Here is a 19,069-nt window from a genome sequence, read left to right on the forward strand (position 1 = left end):
ATCAACAGTCAAGAAATTGCAAGTAATATATATATATATATATATATATATATATATATATATATATATATATATATATATATATATATATATATCTTATTAACCAAGCGCGAAGGCCGTACTGGGAGAATATCGGCCCGAGGTCTTGACAGTACGGACCGAGCGGAGCTCGGTCCGTACAAAAAAGACCGAGGGCCGATATTCTTCCAGTACGGTCCCGAGCAAGCTTGGTTAATAAGAGATTTATTATACGACTGAAGTTCAAAGGGACACAAGTGCGGTATCATGCGGGACCATTCAGGACAGTGCCCGGTCCAATACTGAGAGAATATTGACCGGAAATAGAGCATTTTGATTGGTTGATTTTATTGGCCCTCTGACTGCCCGAGTCGTGTAATAATTAAGGTATCATGCCGTCACAAGTGTCAGTCAGGCTGGCACATGTAGCGAGGGTCCTTAGCACGAGCTTTGACAATGGAGCTTTCTCTCTCTTTCAAAATTCTTGTCACCGCTGTGCCGCTACAATTTAAAAGGGTTTAGTTTCAAAACTTGATGTCGACCCCTCCACTCCTCTTAAATAAGGAATTTCTCTAAGTCTGTTCCACGTCAATTTTTTTTTTCTTGCGCGGGATCAGAACACGATATTCACATAGGGATTATACCATGGAATGTGCGCTCGAATGATTTTTTTTATTCCCAAGATGTTGAGAAATTACATCGTTCGTCCAATCAGAGACACGAACGATAGTGCTTCACAGTGTAAATATCAGTATGTATGTAATAATTCAAACCCACTGCCCCCCATGGGCGCTGCTAAATGTAAGATAATTAACAACTATTCACCAAAGCGGAGTTGGGGTGGCTATTTAATACACCGTGATCAGCGAGGCAAATATCCACCACTAGTCACCGACACTGAGGTGAATAGTTATTATATACTAAAACTGTGACATAATATAAAACACAAAGAAATGATTTTAAATCATTTATTCCTACAATGATAACAATCTTTTCGTGCGCAATATTTTCGGAGGCGAATACATAGCAATGAAAATTCTGAGTTTAAGCAGCCGATCAGAGCGCCTTCACTGTTTTGGTTAGAGAAAATCTTAAACTGAGGCCTTGCCATTTTGGCTGAGTGATAGCGAGGTCAATGCGGCTAACCCTATTTTTAGGCGGAGTTTCCTGTAACGACCGAAGGTTATGATAACAACAAACATATGTAATACATATATATGAACTGCGGTTATGAAACGTATATGTGCACGATCCTTCGCAGTAAAGCACTATTTAAGCAATAGTGAAAATCAGACCTGAAAAAAATTCAGGCCTGTACGGGATTCGAACCACTGACCTCTGCGATACTAGTGCAGCGCTCTACCAATTGAGCTAACAAGCCAATATATATGTTCATATATATGTATTACATATGTTTGTTGTTTGATTTATCATCTACGGGTTTATGTCGAATTAATTTGATGGCCTGCTCCCAGTTGGCTTGTTAGCTCAATTGGTAGAGCGCTGCACTAGTATCGCAGAGGTCAGTGGTTCGAATCCCGTACAGGCCTGAAGTTTTTTCAGGTCTGATTTTCATTATTGCTTAAATAGTGCTTTACTGCGAAGGATCGTGCACATATACGAAGGATATGATGTTTATCATACGGCTTACATACTGAAGAAGCGAAAACTTTATCCAAGCAGAAGTCGCCAATTTACATCCAGCGATGTACGCGTTTACTTGTTCATTCATCGACTTAAACCCACAGTAAAAATGATGGCGATGACGTTTTTATCATTTCACACGGTTTCTCCGGGGCAACGCCGCGAAACTTTTTCTGTTTCCCCAGGTAATGATTTTTCTACAGCTATCTACATTTGTCATTCTTTTTGTCTTCATTTGGTTTTTAAACAGGGTTCTGTTTGTCTTTTCTTTCTTCTACGTTGATTTCTTATAAAAAAGCGCTTAGATCCGCTAGTCGTTCCATATTCCAATTCTGTAGTTTTAGACTACACTTGAAGCGATATTTCACAACACCCACTTGATAAAATATGTTTTTGACTTAGTCTCTTGGTTCCGCTTTTGTTTCGCCGTTCAGTTCAAAACTAATGTTTTAACCAAAGGCACGCTAAGACCGTTTTTGAGGAAAATGGAGGGAGTGAATACGCATAACAAGACGTCCGAACCATGCAAAACAAACAATACCATCGCTAAGTCGTGGGAAATGATTTTACACGATCAGTTCACGAATCATACGAGACCTTCAGGAATACTGTTTCTTTCATCATTGATTTGAAGACAAATAGGTAAGATTCCATTCGTTAATATACAGGCTTAATGGTTTCTGGTTAACTTCCGTCAAGGGTAATGTAGTTGCAGTGTTATGTCACTCGTGGGTCAAGTTGAAATGACAGCGCAATTTATCCGACTTTAAAAATTGATTCCTTCGCTCTGAATCGTTTTCCCAAAAAATCCTTAGGGGCTCGAAAAGAACAACTCTTTGAATGTGAAACGCTTGGTTTCCAACAAATTATAAGCAATACCACAAACTTGAATTATAGGTTAATTATAGATAAGTTTTCTCGATAGAAATAGTCGATCAAATGAAGCTAGATTATAAACGTAACTCGTCGAAAATTGCTAAAAATTGTTTTCACCGTATTTTTTGACATCGTTCTACAATATATGGTTGATCTTATTGCCCTAGAGTGTTTTATTTTTTTTTTAATGCGAGGCGTCGTAAATCGTCCTAAATTTCCCATTGCAAAAAGCGGCGTTTTCACAAAATTCAGTGACTATCGATTTTCTCGAAAACCAATCGATATATACCAAAATTAACTATGCAGTGTTTTGTTTTCCACTATGGTCTACGTAACATGAGATTATGGGCCAAATTGATTTGTGAGCTGTTACCACGAAATTCCAAAAATGTTTGATGTTTGGTAACATTTGCTCTTAAGTGGAAAGTTTCTTTCTACGCTCCACCCCAGGAGTAGGTTTTTCTCTCTTCACGACTCTCACACGTTTAACCGATTAAGGGTGGAAACTCAACGTCGCTGAGAGATACAAGATACAAGCACAAAACACTCATTTGCGAGGATCACTTTGCATATAGAGACTTAAGAGTATTGTTCCTCTACCTGACCGAGATATTAATGACGCGATCGCGCGAAATATCTTAGTATTTTAATCCGGAATCCATCGTGCTTACAAACTGGGTCAACGCCCCTTCCCTGTCTCACTTAGCTGCTAACAGAGATAGGTTGTCTCCTTTCCACTTTTATCGCTGATTATTACGCCTCACACCGCTCAGATCAAAATGGCTCGAATGACTCGCACAAACGCTTCAAATATGGAAAAAATATGCCGAAGACAAGTTCATGCATCTGTTTCGATATCAGAGGGAAGAAAATAAGAAATAAGCGAATATGCGGACATTATACTGACCAAGAGAAGGACATTTCCAGTTCTCAATGAAACAAAATATAGATTCACATAGCGTTAAAAATCCAACATGGCGGACATAACAAATTGGACAGTTTTCCTTCTTTTGTTTGACCTCTATCATTTGTCTTTACTTTGGAAAGTGATTCTATAAATGCTCCCATCTGGTTGATCGAAAAGAATCAGTCATTCAACAAATGTTTTTTAAATTTCCATCGCGCTGGAGAAACGAGGTTTAAACGAAACTATTCCGCTGACGGCCACTTCAAGAGAAGAGATCTTTCAAAGTCCAGCGTTGCAATTTACACTGGGAAATCAAAGCAAAGCAAAAATGTTAGATTAAAAGTAATGCCGTCCAGATTAAACTAAATAATCTTGTAGTGTTTGTTCCTCTTGGATAAATGCCTTAGCTATTACATAATCGTTATTCTATGGGTTAGCACACCCTTGACCGCAGTCACGTGATTATCCACAAATTTCTCATTGTACATTTTAAAAAATTATCGTTTTTCTAATAAAGCAGTTATGTAGAGCACTTGACCTGTGAACGCGTTACTCTATAGTAGTAGTACATCGAGCCCTAATACACCACAAACTGAATCCGCTCGAAGCTCCTTTTTTTTGTGATAAGGAACACATGACATTTCTAGAAATTCTTAGGGGTGTGCATGACAACGTCGATGAGCAGAAATAGGCACTCCTTATCTTTTAAAATTACCGTAACGAATAGGGAGGATTGGTTCCTGCAGTCAGTTTCTCGTTGTGTGTAAGAGCAAGTTTGATCTGGCTTGTTAAAGATATTTTATATGAAAGCTAATCTCGAATTTAAAGGTGTAAACCGACTTTAATGGTGCCAGAGTCTTAGTCTGAGTCTTAGCTTGCGTTAATTAACTCAGCTCCAATGAGTGTGATTAAAATCATTTCTTCATGCTGCGTCAGGGTTGGCAAACAAAATGTCCGGTCTTTAGCTAACCTTTCAATATTTACTCTTATCATCTACCTAAATTCACTGAGATTTAGGCACTGAAAAGGTGCACAAAGACATTTCATTCACAAGCCGGTCGAAGAACCCGAAAGCCAGTCAGATGGCACTTATCACATTTTTCACGTGTGAGGAAGACGATGCGCACACACACAAGAAGAGCAAACAAACAGAAGAAAACGAAAAAAGGTGACTCCGCATTGAATACAAAAAAAATTCCTCGAGCGTTAATGTTCATGTTAGCAAACTGAGTTATTTAAGGAAACTAGCCTAGTACTGAGTTACCCGAGAGGCTCAAAAGAATGTGCGCATTGCTGCTCCAAAAACAGGCCAAGTAGTTAACATCTATCGAACATACAAACTTACGCTTCCAGTATGCAAGTAACCAGCAACACACTGCACTTCTCGTGGAGCCAGAACACACACACAAAAAAAACAATAGTTAAGGTACTCACTGTGTATCGGTTAACTTGATTCGTGAACCATAGTCCTCATCTTCTCCGTAAGAATCTTGCACTGTTCCTTCCAGTCGTATTTTTCTCTGTACGATTCGCGTAGTTCATGAATGTTACTCAGACATTCTCCATGATTTGCTTGAACTGATTTAATTGCCTTCGCCCACATTTCAGGATCATCTGAATCAACAATACATGATTCACCGAATGGCAAGTCCCTTATCGATTGAGCAAACCCTGAATTACTACCGACCAGAATGGGAAGAGCAGCAGATAGAGCTTCAAGAGCTATGAGCCCAAATCCCTCGGTCCGCGATGGCATAATGACCAAATCAACTTCACAGAGTAAGTCCCTCATTTTGTCCCTGCTTCTTGCAAATTTCCTCACGACCAACTGCTTTTTAGAAATACCACAATTCAGAAGCTTTGCTGCTACTTCGTCTTGATTTCCATCCGTGGCTCCGACAGACAGGAGGAGACAACGTGATTTGCTCAACTCCTCACATGCAAATGCCTTAGCAGCTAGGTGGTAGCCTTTTAACTCAAAGTCCTCAGGATCACCACGGCCGCACAACAATACTTTGAAGTTAGGGCTCTCATTAGGATACTGAATCAAATCCTCGAATTCCTCAAAAAGTCCAGGTGTGAACCTAAAAATATCCTTGTCTTTTTGAGAGCGAAGGCGCGAATAGTACTCATCAAATAGTTTGGGTCCAACTGTGACGACCAAATCGGCCAATTTGCAGAGTTCAAGTTCAGTTTCTTGTTTTTCGTCGCCTTTCAAAACGGCGCCTGGGTAACTTTTGAAGTTGCAAAGTTGTTCTGGAACCGTATGCGTGACTTGAATCCACGAAGAGCTGCGTGGACGATCTGTGAAAAATTGAGCTTGACGACCAAGTATTTGACCATTTCCAATGACAACATCCGAGTGAAGGTCTGCTGGTGGAAAGCTCAGCCAATCCAGACGATCATAACCCGGTCGTTTCTTTGCTTCAGACACGGCAATGTTGTAACTCCGGGCGTCCTCTATATGCTCAGCACTAAGAGTTTTCTCTGGGACCCATAAAGTGATTTCTAATCCAGGTTGTTTTGCCAAGTAAATTGCCAGTTTTCTGCTGAACGTTGACAAACCTCCAGCGCATGAGGTCCACTCATCAACTAAAAGGGTGACTTTCAAGCTGTTCGAGACAAAAAGAGGAACTTCTTTCTTAGGTACCCCTTGGAAGGTAATACTTGAGCCACATTCAGAACGACCCTGAAATATAATCGCAAGTAGACGTTAAAAGAAAAACAAGTCAAGAACAGACATAATAATCTGTGACAGGAATGAAATAGGTACGAAAAGGTTTCATGCTTCATAGGTTACCTTTACCTCTATTCCTGCTTTCAGTGGGGATAAGGGAACTTGCAAAGCACCTAGATGGTCGTCACCATCTATGGCAAGGCTTCCAGAAAAACTCCCTCTGGTTGTGTCCCCATCTATGGATTCTCTTTTTAAACTCATTCGAAAACAAGTATACCTGAAACAAAGGAATCAAAATGTAACAAAAACAAACAAACAAACAAGACAAACGAAAAACATACCTGTACCATACTGACAAAACACACACACAAACAAAAGCAGAACCGAGACCTTTGAGTTCGGCAGCCTTGAAAAGGGATGTTAACCAATTTTGTTCATTAGTGACAGTTGGCCCGGCTAATCTGTTGACACATTAAGCGGATGTCACGAGACCTCTACTAAATTCAAACCGCAAAGATAAAGAGTGGTGTTGAGGTCACTTACAAGAAAAAATAAGTTATGTGAAAAGTTTTATATCGTCAGCAGCTGTCTTTTCCGGTTTAGTACAAGCCACCTGAAGCTCTGAAGCCAATCAGATGCAGTAAGGGAAGTGTGAATGCACCTTTGTTGCAAAATGGGCAACCCACTACAAATACCGACAAATAATTCCTGACATTTCTCCTATGGTAAAATGGTTATCTGTTACTCTTCGGTTGAGAAACAATCGCTAATAAAACCAGAACTGGAACTTTTCATTGACGTAATGGAAATTAAATTTCCACTCTTTTGTCTATCATGTGATTCATTCCAGCCCACACGCCTTTGTATTGTTTTCATTTGCAGTGAAGCAATCTGACGCATGAGGTTTTAAAAAAAAGGTTACTTACAGTATTTATCGTACCTTGCAAAGTGACCGGTATATTGTATTGACAAGTTCCGGTCTGGTAAGTTGTAAAAGGAAGAAAATCTGCGCTCGCATTCGAAGGATTTCGTGGCAATGGTGCCCTGGCGACAAAGTTCAACAAACGAAATATATCTTGTTTGTCGGAACAACAGCATACGTTTGTCGAACTTTTTCGCTTCGTGCAGGACGTGCGGTATTTTCTGTAAGAAGTGATCCGAGAATCTGACATATTGATATACATATTCTTTAGTGATCACTCCCCACCCCACCCTCTAGGGGGCTTTCAAGAGTCAGTGTAGGTCTGAAATAGAAAAAATTTTACAACTTAACGTTCATAATTAAAAACTGATTTCCATACCCAGAGTTCAAGCGCTCAACTTGACATTTAACTATCCTCCCGTCAAAAGGTATCGGTTTCATCAAATCGGAAGCAGTCTCAATCCATTCTTCTCTCTCGTCGTCAGACTTTAGGAACATTATTCCAACCCGGCATTCTGATGCAGCAGGAATGTCTTCATAGTGTTCTCTCAAAGAGACTGGTAGCTGTATGGTACCTGGTTTTGAGAACTCGATGGCTTCGGAGCAGATGATTCTCAACGTAGGTTCGAGTAGACTATCTTCACTTTGAACTTCGTGAACCTTGAGGTTAGATAACAGTGAAAATCTGAAACTTTCTACTTAACTGGAATGTTTTCCCCAACAGCCCATACTCTCATTGGTTACTCCGGGGTCACAAGACATTCAAAAATGAAACTGTATTCTGTCAAAAGTATTTGAGCGTGAAATAGTGCCGTCGGAAGGTAAGAAAGCACTGTTACCCGCGTCCGCCCTTGCACGCGATCGGAACGTTATTGAAGGTGGCGTGACATATTTTGCTTTTTAGCGTTCTGCACTCTTAAGCGCTTGCATGTAATAATTATTTATCAATACTTTTTCCATTAGTTTTCGCATTGCGTCCTATTAAGTCCGAGTTGAGCGACATAAAAAATCACTGATGATCGATTGGTCCCACCGAGAGAAAGTTCATTTTGTTTCCCTCTAATCGGAGCTTCCTTGGGAGACATTAAAATCACCAAAAAACAAAATGAACTTTCCTCAGAAGGACCAGTCGTTCATTGTGTGATATTGACTAATTCCGGGCCCTTCCATCCATTTCAGCTGGGAATTAAAGAAAGGGTGACCATACCTCAATATTGCAACTTTTACCTGCTGAGCCAAGTGATTGTCTGGACGAGTGGATGGCACGTCCTCCCTTTTGAATTCTATTCACTCAACGTATTTTATTTTGACTGAAAATTCACTAATTTCTTCCCTCCGGTGTAAAAGCTTACATCAAAGTGTCCAGAAAAGTGCTTACCTTCATCTGTAGGCGAATCCTAGCTTTTGATGTGACCGCTCCCTTCGGAATGGTAAGAGTTACATTTGGATAGTCAGGGAATCTGAAGGTACCACCGTAAGATGTTACAGTGTAAACGGGCGAAGTCTTGAGACGACAGACCACTGCGTATGTAGAGCACACTCTTATCTCGACTTGAACAATTGGAGAAGGCACACAAGGAGTGTCTTCAGCCGACAAATTTCCTTCTTCTACATCTGTTGCGAGTATAGCAGAGAAAAGGAAATATGTCATACTTGTTACTTCACAACGCAATACAAGGTATTGGCGGCATAAAATCTAACAGATATTATTGTTTTTGTTTGGATGAATGAAACTTTACAAAGTGACATTAGCTTCAAAGTATTAACTCTGAACATGCTTGGTAAATTGCTTTTGCATGAGATGATAGATTCCATTAAAAATGATTGACAGTTGACATTCCAAGAAACCGAAAGGAAAAGAGAGATACCCTTCCTCAGCCAACTATGTTTTATATTGAGGTCCTGCTCTATCTAAGACGTTCGTTTTAAGCTTCTTAATCCATCCCTCGATAATTCTATGCACGTGTTAACTAGTTCAGAAACCCAGGAGAATGCTTTACAGTAAAAAAGTAAATAAATCAGAGAAAAAAACTCGCCCATCGTCCAGTGTGCCTTCGTCGCGTATCTACCAAGATCAATAATAAAAAAGCCTTCTCCTAACCTGAATTAACATGGAAGTTGTCTATAACAGCAATCTCTTCCCATTCAATACTGTCGTTGTTTAGAAGCTTGAACACCACCAATTCGTAACCAAGCAGATCAGGAGCATTGTAAGTGAGGGTCAAGTTCACGTCCGCTTTAAATTCGAAAGTTTCCTGACCCCCTTTCGAAAATTCAATCACTTCACTGACAACTATGTCGTGTTCTTGTAGTGGTGGCGATCGGATCGCAGGTTTCCATCTATGGACGACTAAAAGGGTGGGCTCAGATACAGCATTACAAGGGAATGCCAGACGCACACCATCTTGCAGAAGATTCCAGTGGACGCCTTCGGGAGTGACTGTTCCTCTAAAAAGAATATGACCTTTAAGTTGCACATAAAAATTAAACAATGAGTCAATTCATCTTGTGCACCAGGCGGAGAGATCATTGATGGCTTACTGAAGTTTACAGGCGATGACCAGGCCAGGGCTTAGGGAAAATAAAACCACTCATACCGCGACACCGATGATGATAAAGAATAGAGCTCAGAAAAATATCTAAATCACAATGTCAACAATTATTAGGCAATCGCTTAGAGCTGAGCCAACTTTGCTTATAATGTAACGTTTTTTAAAGTGTAAAGCATCAGTTAGGCTAAGTTCTACTCACTCGTGTATCTTAATTGTGTCTGGATCTAGTTCCTCCTCCCTCTCATGCTCTTCCACCCCTTGCTCTTGAAGAGAAACTTTCCGTGACTGGTCAGTAGTAACCTCAGGAAACTCTTCTCTTCCATCTTCACTAAAACTGGTATTTTCACCCTCACTGTCGGCAGCAAAATCATCCTCATAGTCATCGTCGTTGTTGAGATCATCATCAGCATTATCATCACTAGAAAATTGTTCAGCTGGATACAAAATTAAATGATATTAAAATTCCCTTCACATTGTATGCAAAGACAAGAAAGTAATAATGATAATAAAACCTGAGAGGAAGATATCATTTGAGAATGATAGTTTCATACATTCCCTTAATCTTGAAATAATTCTAACTTAATATCATTTATGTCGTCAGCCGAACTCCGCAAAAGGGTTCTCTCCTAAGTTTTGAAACATAATTTTAGAGTACGATTATCGACAAAACTTTTCTTCCCTGAGTCAATACAAGATGAATTGGAAGTTTATTCTGAGCAATCCTCTTAGTTTTCACAGAGGAATAAGAGAGAGATGAGCAGAGTATTAGATAATGCAGACATCAAACATGTGAATAGGGACAGTTATCAATAACGACTGCTTCTACATTGAAAGACAATCCCCGATAGATAAACTACTGCCAGGTTTATGATTAAAACGCTAAATACCTGTAGAATGAATCGAGGAGAAACTTTGCACAGCTTCTAATAAACTTTCACTCTGCCTGGCTTTCTAAATTATCATGAAAGAAAGAAAATGCAGGTGAGTGTCAAATTGGTTCCATCAAAGTCGAACAGTTATTCATAAGTCAACATGTTTTCCATTTGTTTTGTTTTGTTCGTCAGTTTTATTCTCCTTATTGTCTTGTCAAACTTAATCATTGTTGTATTTTTTTGTACATCCATTATGTAAAACGTTAGCATATATGTACGTTTAGGTTAAGATGTACTTAATGGTAAAACTTGTACAAAAACGAAATAAGTTAACTAGTTGTAATTCAATGCTTGCCTACTTTTCTTAGAGAGGAGTTCGGATAATTAAGTTCATGAAATGCGCCATCAAAAAAATTGTGAAACTGTGGGGGAAAACAACATTCTAGAGTTAAGATTTTCTTGGAAAGAAAAACAATCATTACAAATGCTGTAGGAGATTGCAGGAGTTCTAGTCCAACACAGTCTGGAAACCTGGGTTTTCAATAAAAGGCTTTGCTGGAAGACGGTTTAAAATAACTGATGGTGACTAATCACGATGAATAAAAGTTACACAAAATTAAAAGCCTCGTCATACCTTCAACAAACTCTCGTATTTCTGTTTCTTCTCCTCGTTTGGAATATGAAGGCTTTGCTGGAAGACGGTTTAAAATAACTGATGGTGACTAATCACGATGAATAAAAGTTACACAAAATTAAAAGCCTCGTCATACCTTCAACAAACTCTCGTATTTCTGTTTCTTCTCCTCGTTTGGAATATGAAGATAATCCGACTTGAAGGAAATGTCCAAAGCAAGTTTAAAATTTGGTTTGTCAAGATCGCATCTTTCCAAGGCCTTGATGCAGTCTTTGTCCAAAAGCCCAGAAATCTCTGTCATTTTGGACATGAAATGTTCATAAAACCTGCCTTTTGCCTGCTCGTAAACTTTGAGGAACATTTTTTGGTTGCTACCGATGCTTCTCAGAAATGTTCGCACTAACGGATGGATGTCGTAGGTGAGTTCTTCCGCGTCAGGGTCCACCGCTAGCAATTGACTATTTCTTAGACCCTCCAGTTGTATAACAGCCTCTGAAATGTCCACTTCAAGTATTTTGGCAGCTGCTTCGACAGAGAAAGAGCGACAGAAAATTGACAATGAAATAGCACAATCTTTTAATTGTTGACTCGGCAAGAAGAAAAACATTTTTCTCAAACATTTTTCCTGCTCTTTATCAATGCCTTCCTTGTTGGAGACAAACACTTCTCTCTCTCGACTCTCCTTCTCTGTTGGTGGTACTTCGGCCTCTGGGGGTTCGGCCCCTTGTTGCTGCTCAATTGTTTCCAGAATCTTGGTGTCATCGGCTATTTGTTGCCTCAAGATTGCTGCCATTCCCTTAATGATGAGGGGATTCCCTTGGCACATCTGCAGCAGTTCCTCCAGTTGCCATTCTCGAACTTTACCAATCCCCTGAGTTTGGAATAAAGCACTTGACGAGACCCTTTCTAAAGCCTTGACTTCGTAATTGTCAACGTTGTCCAACTTTACGTGATGAAAGGTGGATCTCGATGTCAACAAAATCTTCAATTTCGATTTCACTGGATAATCCTTTGGGCCCAGAAGTCGCTGCAGAAACGACACAAGATTGGCATTATTGGAGGTGGAAGCTTCATCGTCTCCTCCTGCAAAGTTATCGATGTTGTCAAGGAGTAGCAACATGTCACACTGGGGCTTTGATCGCATCAATTGCTGTATTAATTCAATGACTGGATTTGCTTCGAGGCTAATGATCGATTTGTCCGATTCCAAAACTAAAGCGTTCAGAACGTGAAAATGAACGTCTTTCATCTCAGTTACTTCTCTTAAATCGGCCTTGAATTTTCTCCCTGGCCACTTCGAAAGAGTTTCCATAGCCAATTTTGTCTTGCCTACTCCACCAATTCCGTACAAATTGACGACACTCGAACTTCCTGTCACCAACATTGCCATAACTTTCTCTAGGTCATGTTCTCTGCCGGTCAAACTCGGTTCTCTCTCTCCAAGACTGACCTCCTGTTGACGAATTTCTTTAAATTGTTGAATCTTTTCCTCTAATGACACTTTCTTGGACGTTCTCGGGCTTAGAAACCCCTCCAACAAGGTCAGATTATCTTCGGATACTAAACCCTGATTAGCGAATAATTGGAGGCACGAGTACAAATCCTGATCCCTTTGGTTCTCAAACTTGCCCCTAAAATTAGCTTTTATGGACGAAACAGCATGTCTTAGTTCTTCGGGGCTCAGGAGGTCGGAGACTTCTCGAAGAAGGTCGTTGAAACGAGGAGAAATTTCTGTTGTAGCTGACATGACGAGCTTTGCCCACCAAAAAAATTTATGCAAATTAGGCTAAGCCGGATCTGAGTTCCGCCTGGCAATTATTAACTGTAAGAGAAGATCTCAGTTCGCGCCCACAGCACGTTCAAGGTGTTGCGGATGAAGTTTCTGTAATTACTTTTTGGCACTTTTCGGCGTCAAAATTGCATAGTTTGGGTAACCCAAAACCCTTAAGCTGACCTTTCTTGTCATAACACGAATGTTTTCCAGAAAGGGACACGCGGTAATCTCGGTGTCTCTCGTGTGCAGGCATTTTTCCAGGTAAAGCCCTCGCGTGGAATCAACTCATGTTTAATTTAACGCTCCTTTTATGCGCACAATGTAAGCCAAAACAATTTTATATTTAAACGTAAAGATCAGAATATTTTCTTCTAAGGATGATAAATGATCGACGCTGAACTAAATTATACGCTGAAGAAAATGCAAAACAGCATAACATGTAAAAGAGGAAATTTGGAAAAATACGAAGTTGCGGAAACCATGAAAATCTTCGATTTTTAAGAAAGGAAATTTTTATAATTCCAAGCTAAGTAAGCTTTTCTACTGTTTCATTCTTTAAGGCTTTGTGTAGAGCGGGGCCTTTGTTTTATAAACCGTAAAACTTAGTGACAAGTCGAAAGGGCTCGCTCTCGGTTATGATACCAAAGAGTAGAGGGACACCACGGTGATCTTCCAGGTGTTTGATCATCGTCGCCGCTCGTGGTGTACTTCGCTACTTAGGTGAGCGAGATCGACGTTCTTCCTCTCTTTAATTCTGACAGCTGTGTGAGACCTGATCTTTACAATGAAAAACGGTCGATTGTGCTATTTCAGTGGCGGCTTTAACGCTCGTCCATATTCAGCGCTTATCCTAAACATGGCATCTCTAGCTATCTACAAGACACGCTGCGATGTATTATTCGTCCATGTCCAACACAACAACTGCGCTAGTGAGATAGAGAATCGAAAGATCACATTGTTGCGCTCGAGGCAGAGTGCGCTAAGTTTGCCAAGTTCTACAATGGACAACAGATCGTACGGCCTCCCGCAAGAATAAGGACAAGGTCTATCAGTTACAAGCAATGGATAAGTGGAATTGTAAAAAGTTTTAATTCGTCCGTGCATCGAAAGGCCGATGGTATGTAATTTTGCTCTTTTCCGTTCTTCACACACTCGAATAGCTGTTAAAATTAAATTTAATTGCGGGTTGTGCAGTCAAAATGTAACGTCGCCCAACATGGTTTTAGTTAAATCAGTGTCTTCTGAGGCGCTTCCACCAAAATAATTTAGAAGGGAACAACAGCGCTAACCGATTTAATATCTTCTCAAGAACATGTCAAAGTCTATTAAAACGCAGAAATTAAAAATAGTAAGAATTGGTGGTTCATGTTAAAAATCATTAAAGAACAGTTCTCAGTTTGGCTCGATAGTGCTGTCACTTTGCACTAGTTGTTCATAGTGACTTACTCATTACTTTCACTATTTGTTCGAGCTTTTCTTCGACGAAATAGGGGAAGAAATCGCAATTCACCTCTAAAACAAAAATAATAAGCTCTTCTCCCAATTGGACACCAGATATGACTGCGTAGTAATAATTGTGTTGTACGCGAAGTTGCAGTGTGAGAAAAATGAGTGAGGAAAATAATTCTAAGTGCTGTACAGCGCGGTTTTAAACATAGATTACCTAGCTAAATGACCTGCTTGTCTTAGATATTTATGATAATATGGGAAGGTCCCCAAGGAATACTAATAACCCGGCGTGTAATTTTGTGATTGACAAAACCTGATAACTCAGGTTTATGTTTGAAAGGGCAAATCATTTAGTACATTTCACTCCAGAAGTAAATAATCTCTTAACTTTCGTAATTGTTATTTTGGTTTCAGGCAAATGGTGTCGAGTTGAAAGATACTAAGTTCCTGAAACATACATCCAAGCTTTGTTAGCAGGCATGCCGAATGCTTTTATAAACGTGCGAGGGTAAAAATACATTTGCGGCCCCCTGTATGGAGAGAAAAATCCAAAGTTTTTTATTACAGGGATGGTAGAGTGAATGATGTTATTTCTGGTCTGAGTCATCAAAGTTCTGTACCATTAGAGTTAAGAAAAGCTATCGGGGGAATATGGAGGTTGCTGCAAGTAGCAGCTGTTAAACTCTCAACAAGCTTTACAGGCGGCCAATTAAAGAGCATGGGGCAAGAAATCAAGCACGATTCTCACCCAGTAAACTAAAATGGTTGTTAGCAATTGAGATGGACGAGCAACCAGGGAGTTTGAAGTAATCTGGTGGCCTGATCTTTTCTCAGGCACTAAAAATGGGAAACTGACCTTGCGATTTTATGTTCCTAAAGTGATACTTTGATTTCAATGATGTGTAGTACACAGTCTAGTTGACTTGTTCGTCATGTTTCCATAAATTTAGCAGCTGTTTCTTGGCAGTTTTTATAAGTTTGTAAAATGTGTTTTGCATTTAGAGGAACAAACTTGTCTGTAGAAGGCTAAGATTAAACCCTGAAGACAGCAAAATGACCCTGTAATATTAATGCAATTCATGTCTAGCTGGGCGCACTATACTCTGATGCCCTTCATTCTGTTGTAACCAAATTCAGAGGAAAAAAAAAATACCTGGAGAAACTCTTAGAGGGATAATATCTGTGGACTTTCACCATTTCTATGGTCATCAGGAATGACAGAATAAAGCAGTAACTGTTCACAAAGTCTTAATTCACTTAACTGAAAGAATAATGAGTTGGAGGAAACTATAGATCATTTTTTTCCAAGCATCTCTAATAATTCATGATGGAAATAATAATAACATTGATAACAATAATAATGATAATAATGATAATAATAATAATAACAATGATAACAATAATAACGATAATAATAATAATAATAATAGTAAAAATATTTACATTGGTTAGAGAAATAATGTTCATTATCCTGATGGTTATAATTCCTATGATTATTTCCATTAATCTAATCATTATTATTATCATTCATATTACTATTATGATTATTTCAATGTTTATCTATGAACAAAATAGTGTTATTGTTAGTCTAGCTGAATGAGTATCCAAGTGACTGAAACTGGGGCAAAAACAAATTAAGAAAAGACAGAAAAACCCCAAAAACTGTTCAGGACTGCAATTCTTGAGGTGGCTCATTGTGAAAGGTTTTGGGACTTCATTAAGCAAGTGCTGTCTGTAGTGGGCCCTGTGTCAAAGAGAGAAGAGTAGCAGCTGAATTAATAATAATAATACTGAGGACAATGATAGCATTGATTGACCAAAGTCACCCTATGACTAATAACAGATGATACGTGACAAACAGGATAAGCAACACACTTTTCAAAACAAAAAGAGCAAGCTAAAACTGCCATCAGATAAAAATAACTGTCCATAAAAGACTGACAGCATAGAGCTGAAAAAAAAAATAGGGACTGGTTCTGCCATCAGATAACAACAGTCCATAGACTGACCACCCAAGAGAAACAGAACAAATCGGTGGTTCTGCCATCAGATAACAACAGCCCATAATGGACTGACTACCCAAGAGAAACAGATCCACCTGTTAGTTCTGCCATCAGATAACAACAGTCCATGGACTAACTACCCAAGAGAAACAGAACTAGGCAGGTGGTTTTGAATCAGAAAACAACTATTTAAGACCTCTGTACAATGTGTCTTAGAAAATCTTCTGCATTCTAACAATCTATTGAAGAGACAAACTATCAGAAACACTTGAATTTCTATTTGGGGGGAGGGGGGAGGAATTAAATGAAAATCTACTTGCCTCAGCATGCCATCCTCACTGAGCAGCCTATTTTAATTTGAAAATGATGATCACAATCATAAAGATAATGATAATGATAACAATAACAAATCATTATTATTATCATTTATATTACTATTATGATTATTTCAATGTTTATCTAAGAACAAAATGGTGTTATTGTTAGTCTAGCTGAATGAGTATCCAAGTAATTGAAACTGAGACAAAATAATCTCAAGAAAAGCCAGGAAAACCCCAAAAACTGTTCAGGACTGCAATTCTTGAGTTGGCTCATTGTGAAAGGTTTTGGGACTTCATTAAGCTAGTGCTGTCTGTAGTGGGCCCTGTGGCAAAGAGAGAAGAGTAGCAGCTGAATTAACAATTATAATAATAATGAAGACAATGATAGCATTGATTGACCAAAGTGCCTCCGACCAATAACAGATGATACGTGACAAACAGCATAAGCAACACATTTTTCAAAACAAAAAGAGCAAGCTAAAACTGCCATCAGATAAAAATAACTGTCCATAAAAGACTGACAGCATAGAGCTGAAAAAAATAGGGACTGGTTCTGCCATCAGATAACAACAGTCCATACACTGACTACCCAAGAGAAACAGAACAGATTGGTGGTTCTGCCATCAGATAACAACAGCCCATAATGGACTGACTACCCAAGAGAAACAGATCCACCTGTTAGTTCTACCATCAGATAACAACAGTCCATGGACTAACTACCCAAGAGAAACAGAACTAGGCAGGTGGTTTTGAATCAGAAAACAACTACTTAAGACAAGCCCTCTGAACAATGTGTCTTAGAAAATCTTCTGCATTCTAACAATCTATTGAAGAGAAAACTATCAGAAACACTTGAATTTCTACTTGGGGGGAGGGGGGGTAAATAAATGAAAATCTACTTGCCTGAGCATGCCATCCTCATTGAGCAGCCTATTTCATTTTGAAAATGATTCAATCAAAATCATAAAGATAATGATAACAATAACAAAATCATTAATAATAATGATAATTATAATAATCATAACAATAACTACAATGACAAAGTCCGTGTTAGTCTGGCCTCTACCTTGCAGAAAATACAGCCCACCAACTGAGGCTGAATTCTTTAAAGGTATTGTATTGCAATTGGTCATTGAGGCACTCAAGCCACCTCACCACGACAAGGTACGAACATTGAGGTGGAAAAAAGGGTCTGTAAAATTGACTCCATGCTGTTTCGAGATGAGAAATCTGTGTTCGAAGCCTCTTCAGTTCCACTCCAAGGGAATTTACTCTAGCTGATCTTTCGGTAAGTTAGGAAGCGAGCTCTTCGGAGTCGTGACTGAGTTTGGCGCCAAAAGATAAATTTTTCGCGCCTTCGGGCTCAAAGTCTAGCGTGGCGGAGTTCACCAGATTTACGATAGTCATAAATCCCGCAGATTTAATAAATTCGTCGGGGATTGTTTATTACGAAGAAGATAGACCAGCTATTAGACGGAACGTGAACACAACGTGAACGAGGTCGGGAATCCTGGCTAACCCCACTACTTCGAACGATGAGTTGGCCGGCTGAAGTTCCCGTGTCGCCACACTTTGGATTTCGTCGGGAAATATCTTAAATACATCGCATATGAAATATTTACGCAAAGGAACGTCACATACCTCTTTCAAAAGAAGATACCAATGCTTGCAAGGGTCAAGTGTGGCACTTGTAATCCTGCAAAGACTCTGCGTGGTTAAGTTAGCCGGTGGAAAGCCGCACGTCGAAAATCCGACTGCCTCTATGACTTCATTTCGAATGGTTTCGAAATCGAAAACATGATGCTTTTCGACATTTCGACATGAAAAATCTCGTCGAGGTTTAATATTATAATATTGGTAAGAATTTAACCAGGATACGAGGCCAAGTCGTGCGACCGGCACAGGTTTTGTACCAAAACAATAACATCGTGTACTACGATCGCAAAGCGTGAACACTGATCGATCCACCAAGTGACGCAATACTGGAAATTCGATACGGTTGTTATTCAGGTCGTACGGCACATGAAAATTGCGAGATCTTTTGTTACTGTTTTATGGCAAACCAAGCGAAAGAATCATACCTAAATAATCGAAAGAGAGGCTTTTCGAATACGGCGCCTCGCCGGTATTGCCTCTTCTGTGAAAAGGAAGGATCTTTGAAAGGCTACGTGATTAAAAATGTCGTTATAAGGAAACAGGCAGAAACAGAGAAAACGCAGTATTTTATGACCATTACGCGCACAACAAACTTCATTTCATTTCATGATTTTGATTTTCATCGCCAACAGATGACCCCGCGTTAACTCGCACGCAATCGCGTATCTCTCGTGGATTCGGGGACGCTAATCTGTATAATTACATTGTGGTGTAATTAATGTGATGACATCCACCCAACGCCTTCTTCCCCAAACCTCGGCATCA

The 19,069-nt window shown here is 39.5% G+C and overlaps 1 protein-coding gene and 1 long non-coding RNA gene across 4 annotated transcripts; both read right to left on the reverse strand.

The window, feature by feature from the left end:
* Positions 1-972: 972 nt before the first annotated feature.
* Positions 973-13,000, reverse strand: LOC148738074 (uncharacterized). Of its 3 annotated transcripts, none has more exons than XM_088749904.1 (10): positions 11,239-13,000; positions 11,103-11,159; positions 10,484-10,547; positions 9,796-10,030; positions 9,146-9,492; positions 8,423-8,658; positions 7,424-7,704; positions 6,252-6,399; positions 4,880-6,134; positions 973-3,749 (listed from the first exon to the last, which is right to left on the reverse strand). In XM_088749904.1, the coding sequence occupies exons 1-9, from the start codon at positions 12,847-12,849 to the stop codon at positions 4,890-4,892; spliced, it is 4,224 nt and encodes a 1,407-aa protein (XP_088606030.1). In that variant the 5' UTR covers positions 12,850-13,000; the 3' UTR covers positions 973-3,749; positions 4,880-4,889. The 3 variants fall into 3 exon arrangements, with proteins under 3 accessions (XP_088606030.1, XP_088606029.1, XP_088606031.1); XM_088749903.1 differs by having other exon boundaries at positions 6,246-6,399; XM_088749905.1 differs by lacking the exon at positions 11,103-11,159 and having other exon boundaries at positions 6,246-6,399.
* Positions 13,001-15,556: 2,556 nt separating this feature from the next.
* On the reverse strand, positions 15,557-18,653 carry LOC148738075 (uncharacterized). The gene is made up of 2 exons (XR_015996932.1): positions 18,290-18,653; positions 15,557-17,578 (listed from the first exon to the last, which is right to left on the reverse strand). It is a non-coding gene; the product is annotated as an uncharacterized LOC148738075 (long non-coding RNA).
* Between the last annotated feature and the right edge of the window lie 416 nt (positions 18,654-19,069).

Source organism: Stylophora pistillata, chromosome 2 (genome assembly GCF_964205215.1).
Source record: "Stylophora pistillata chromosome 2, jaStyPist1.2, whole genome shotgun sequence".
NCBI lineage: Eukaryota > Metazoa > Cnidaria > Anthozoa > Scleractinia > Pocilloporidae > Stylophora > Stylophora pistillata.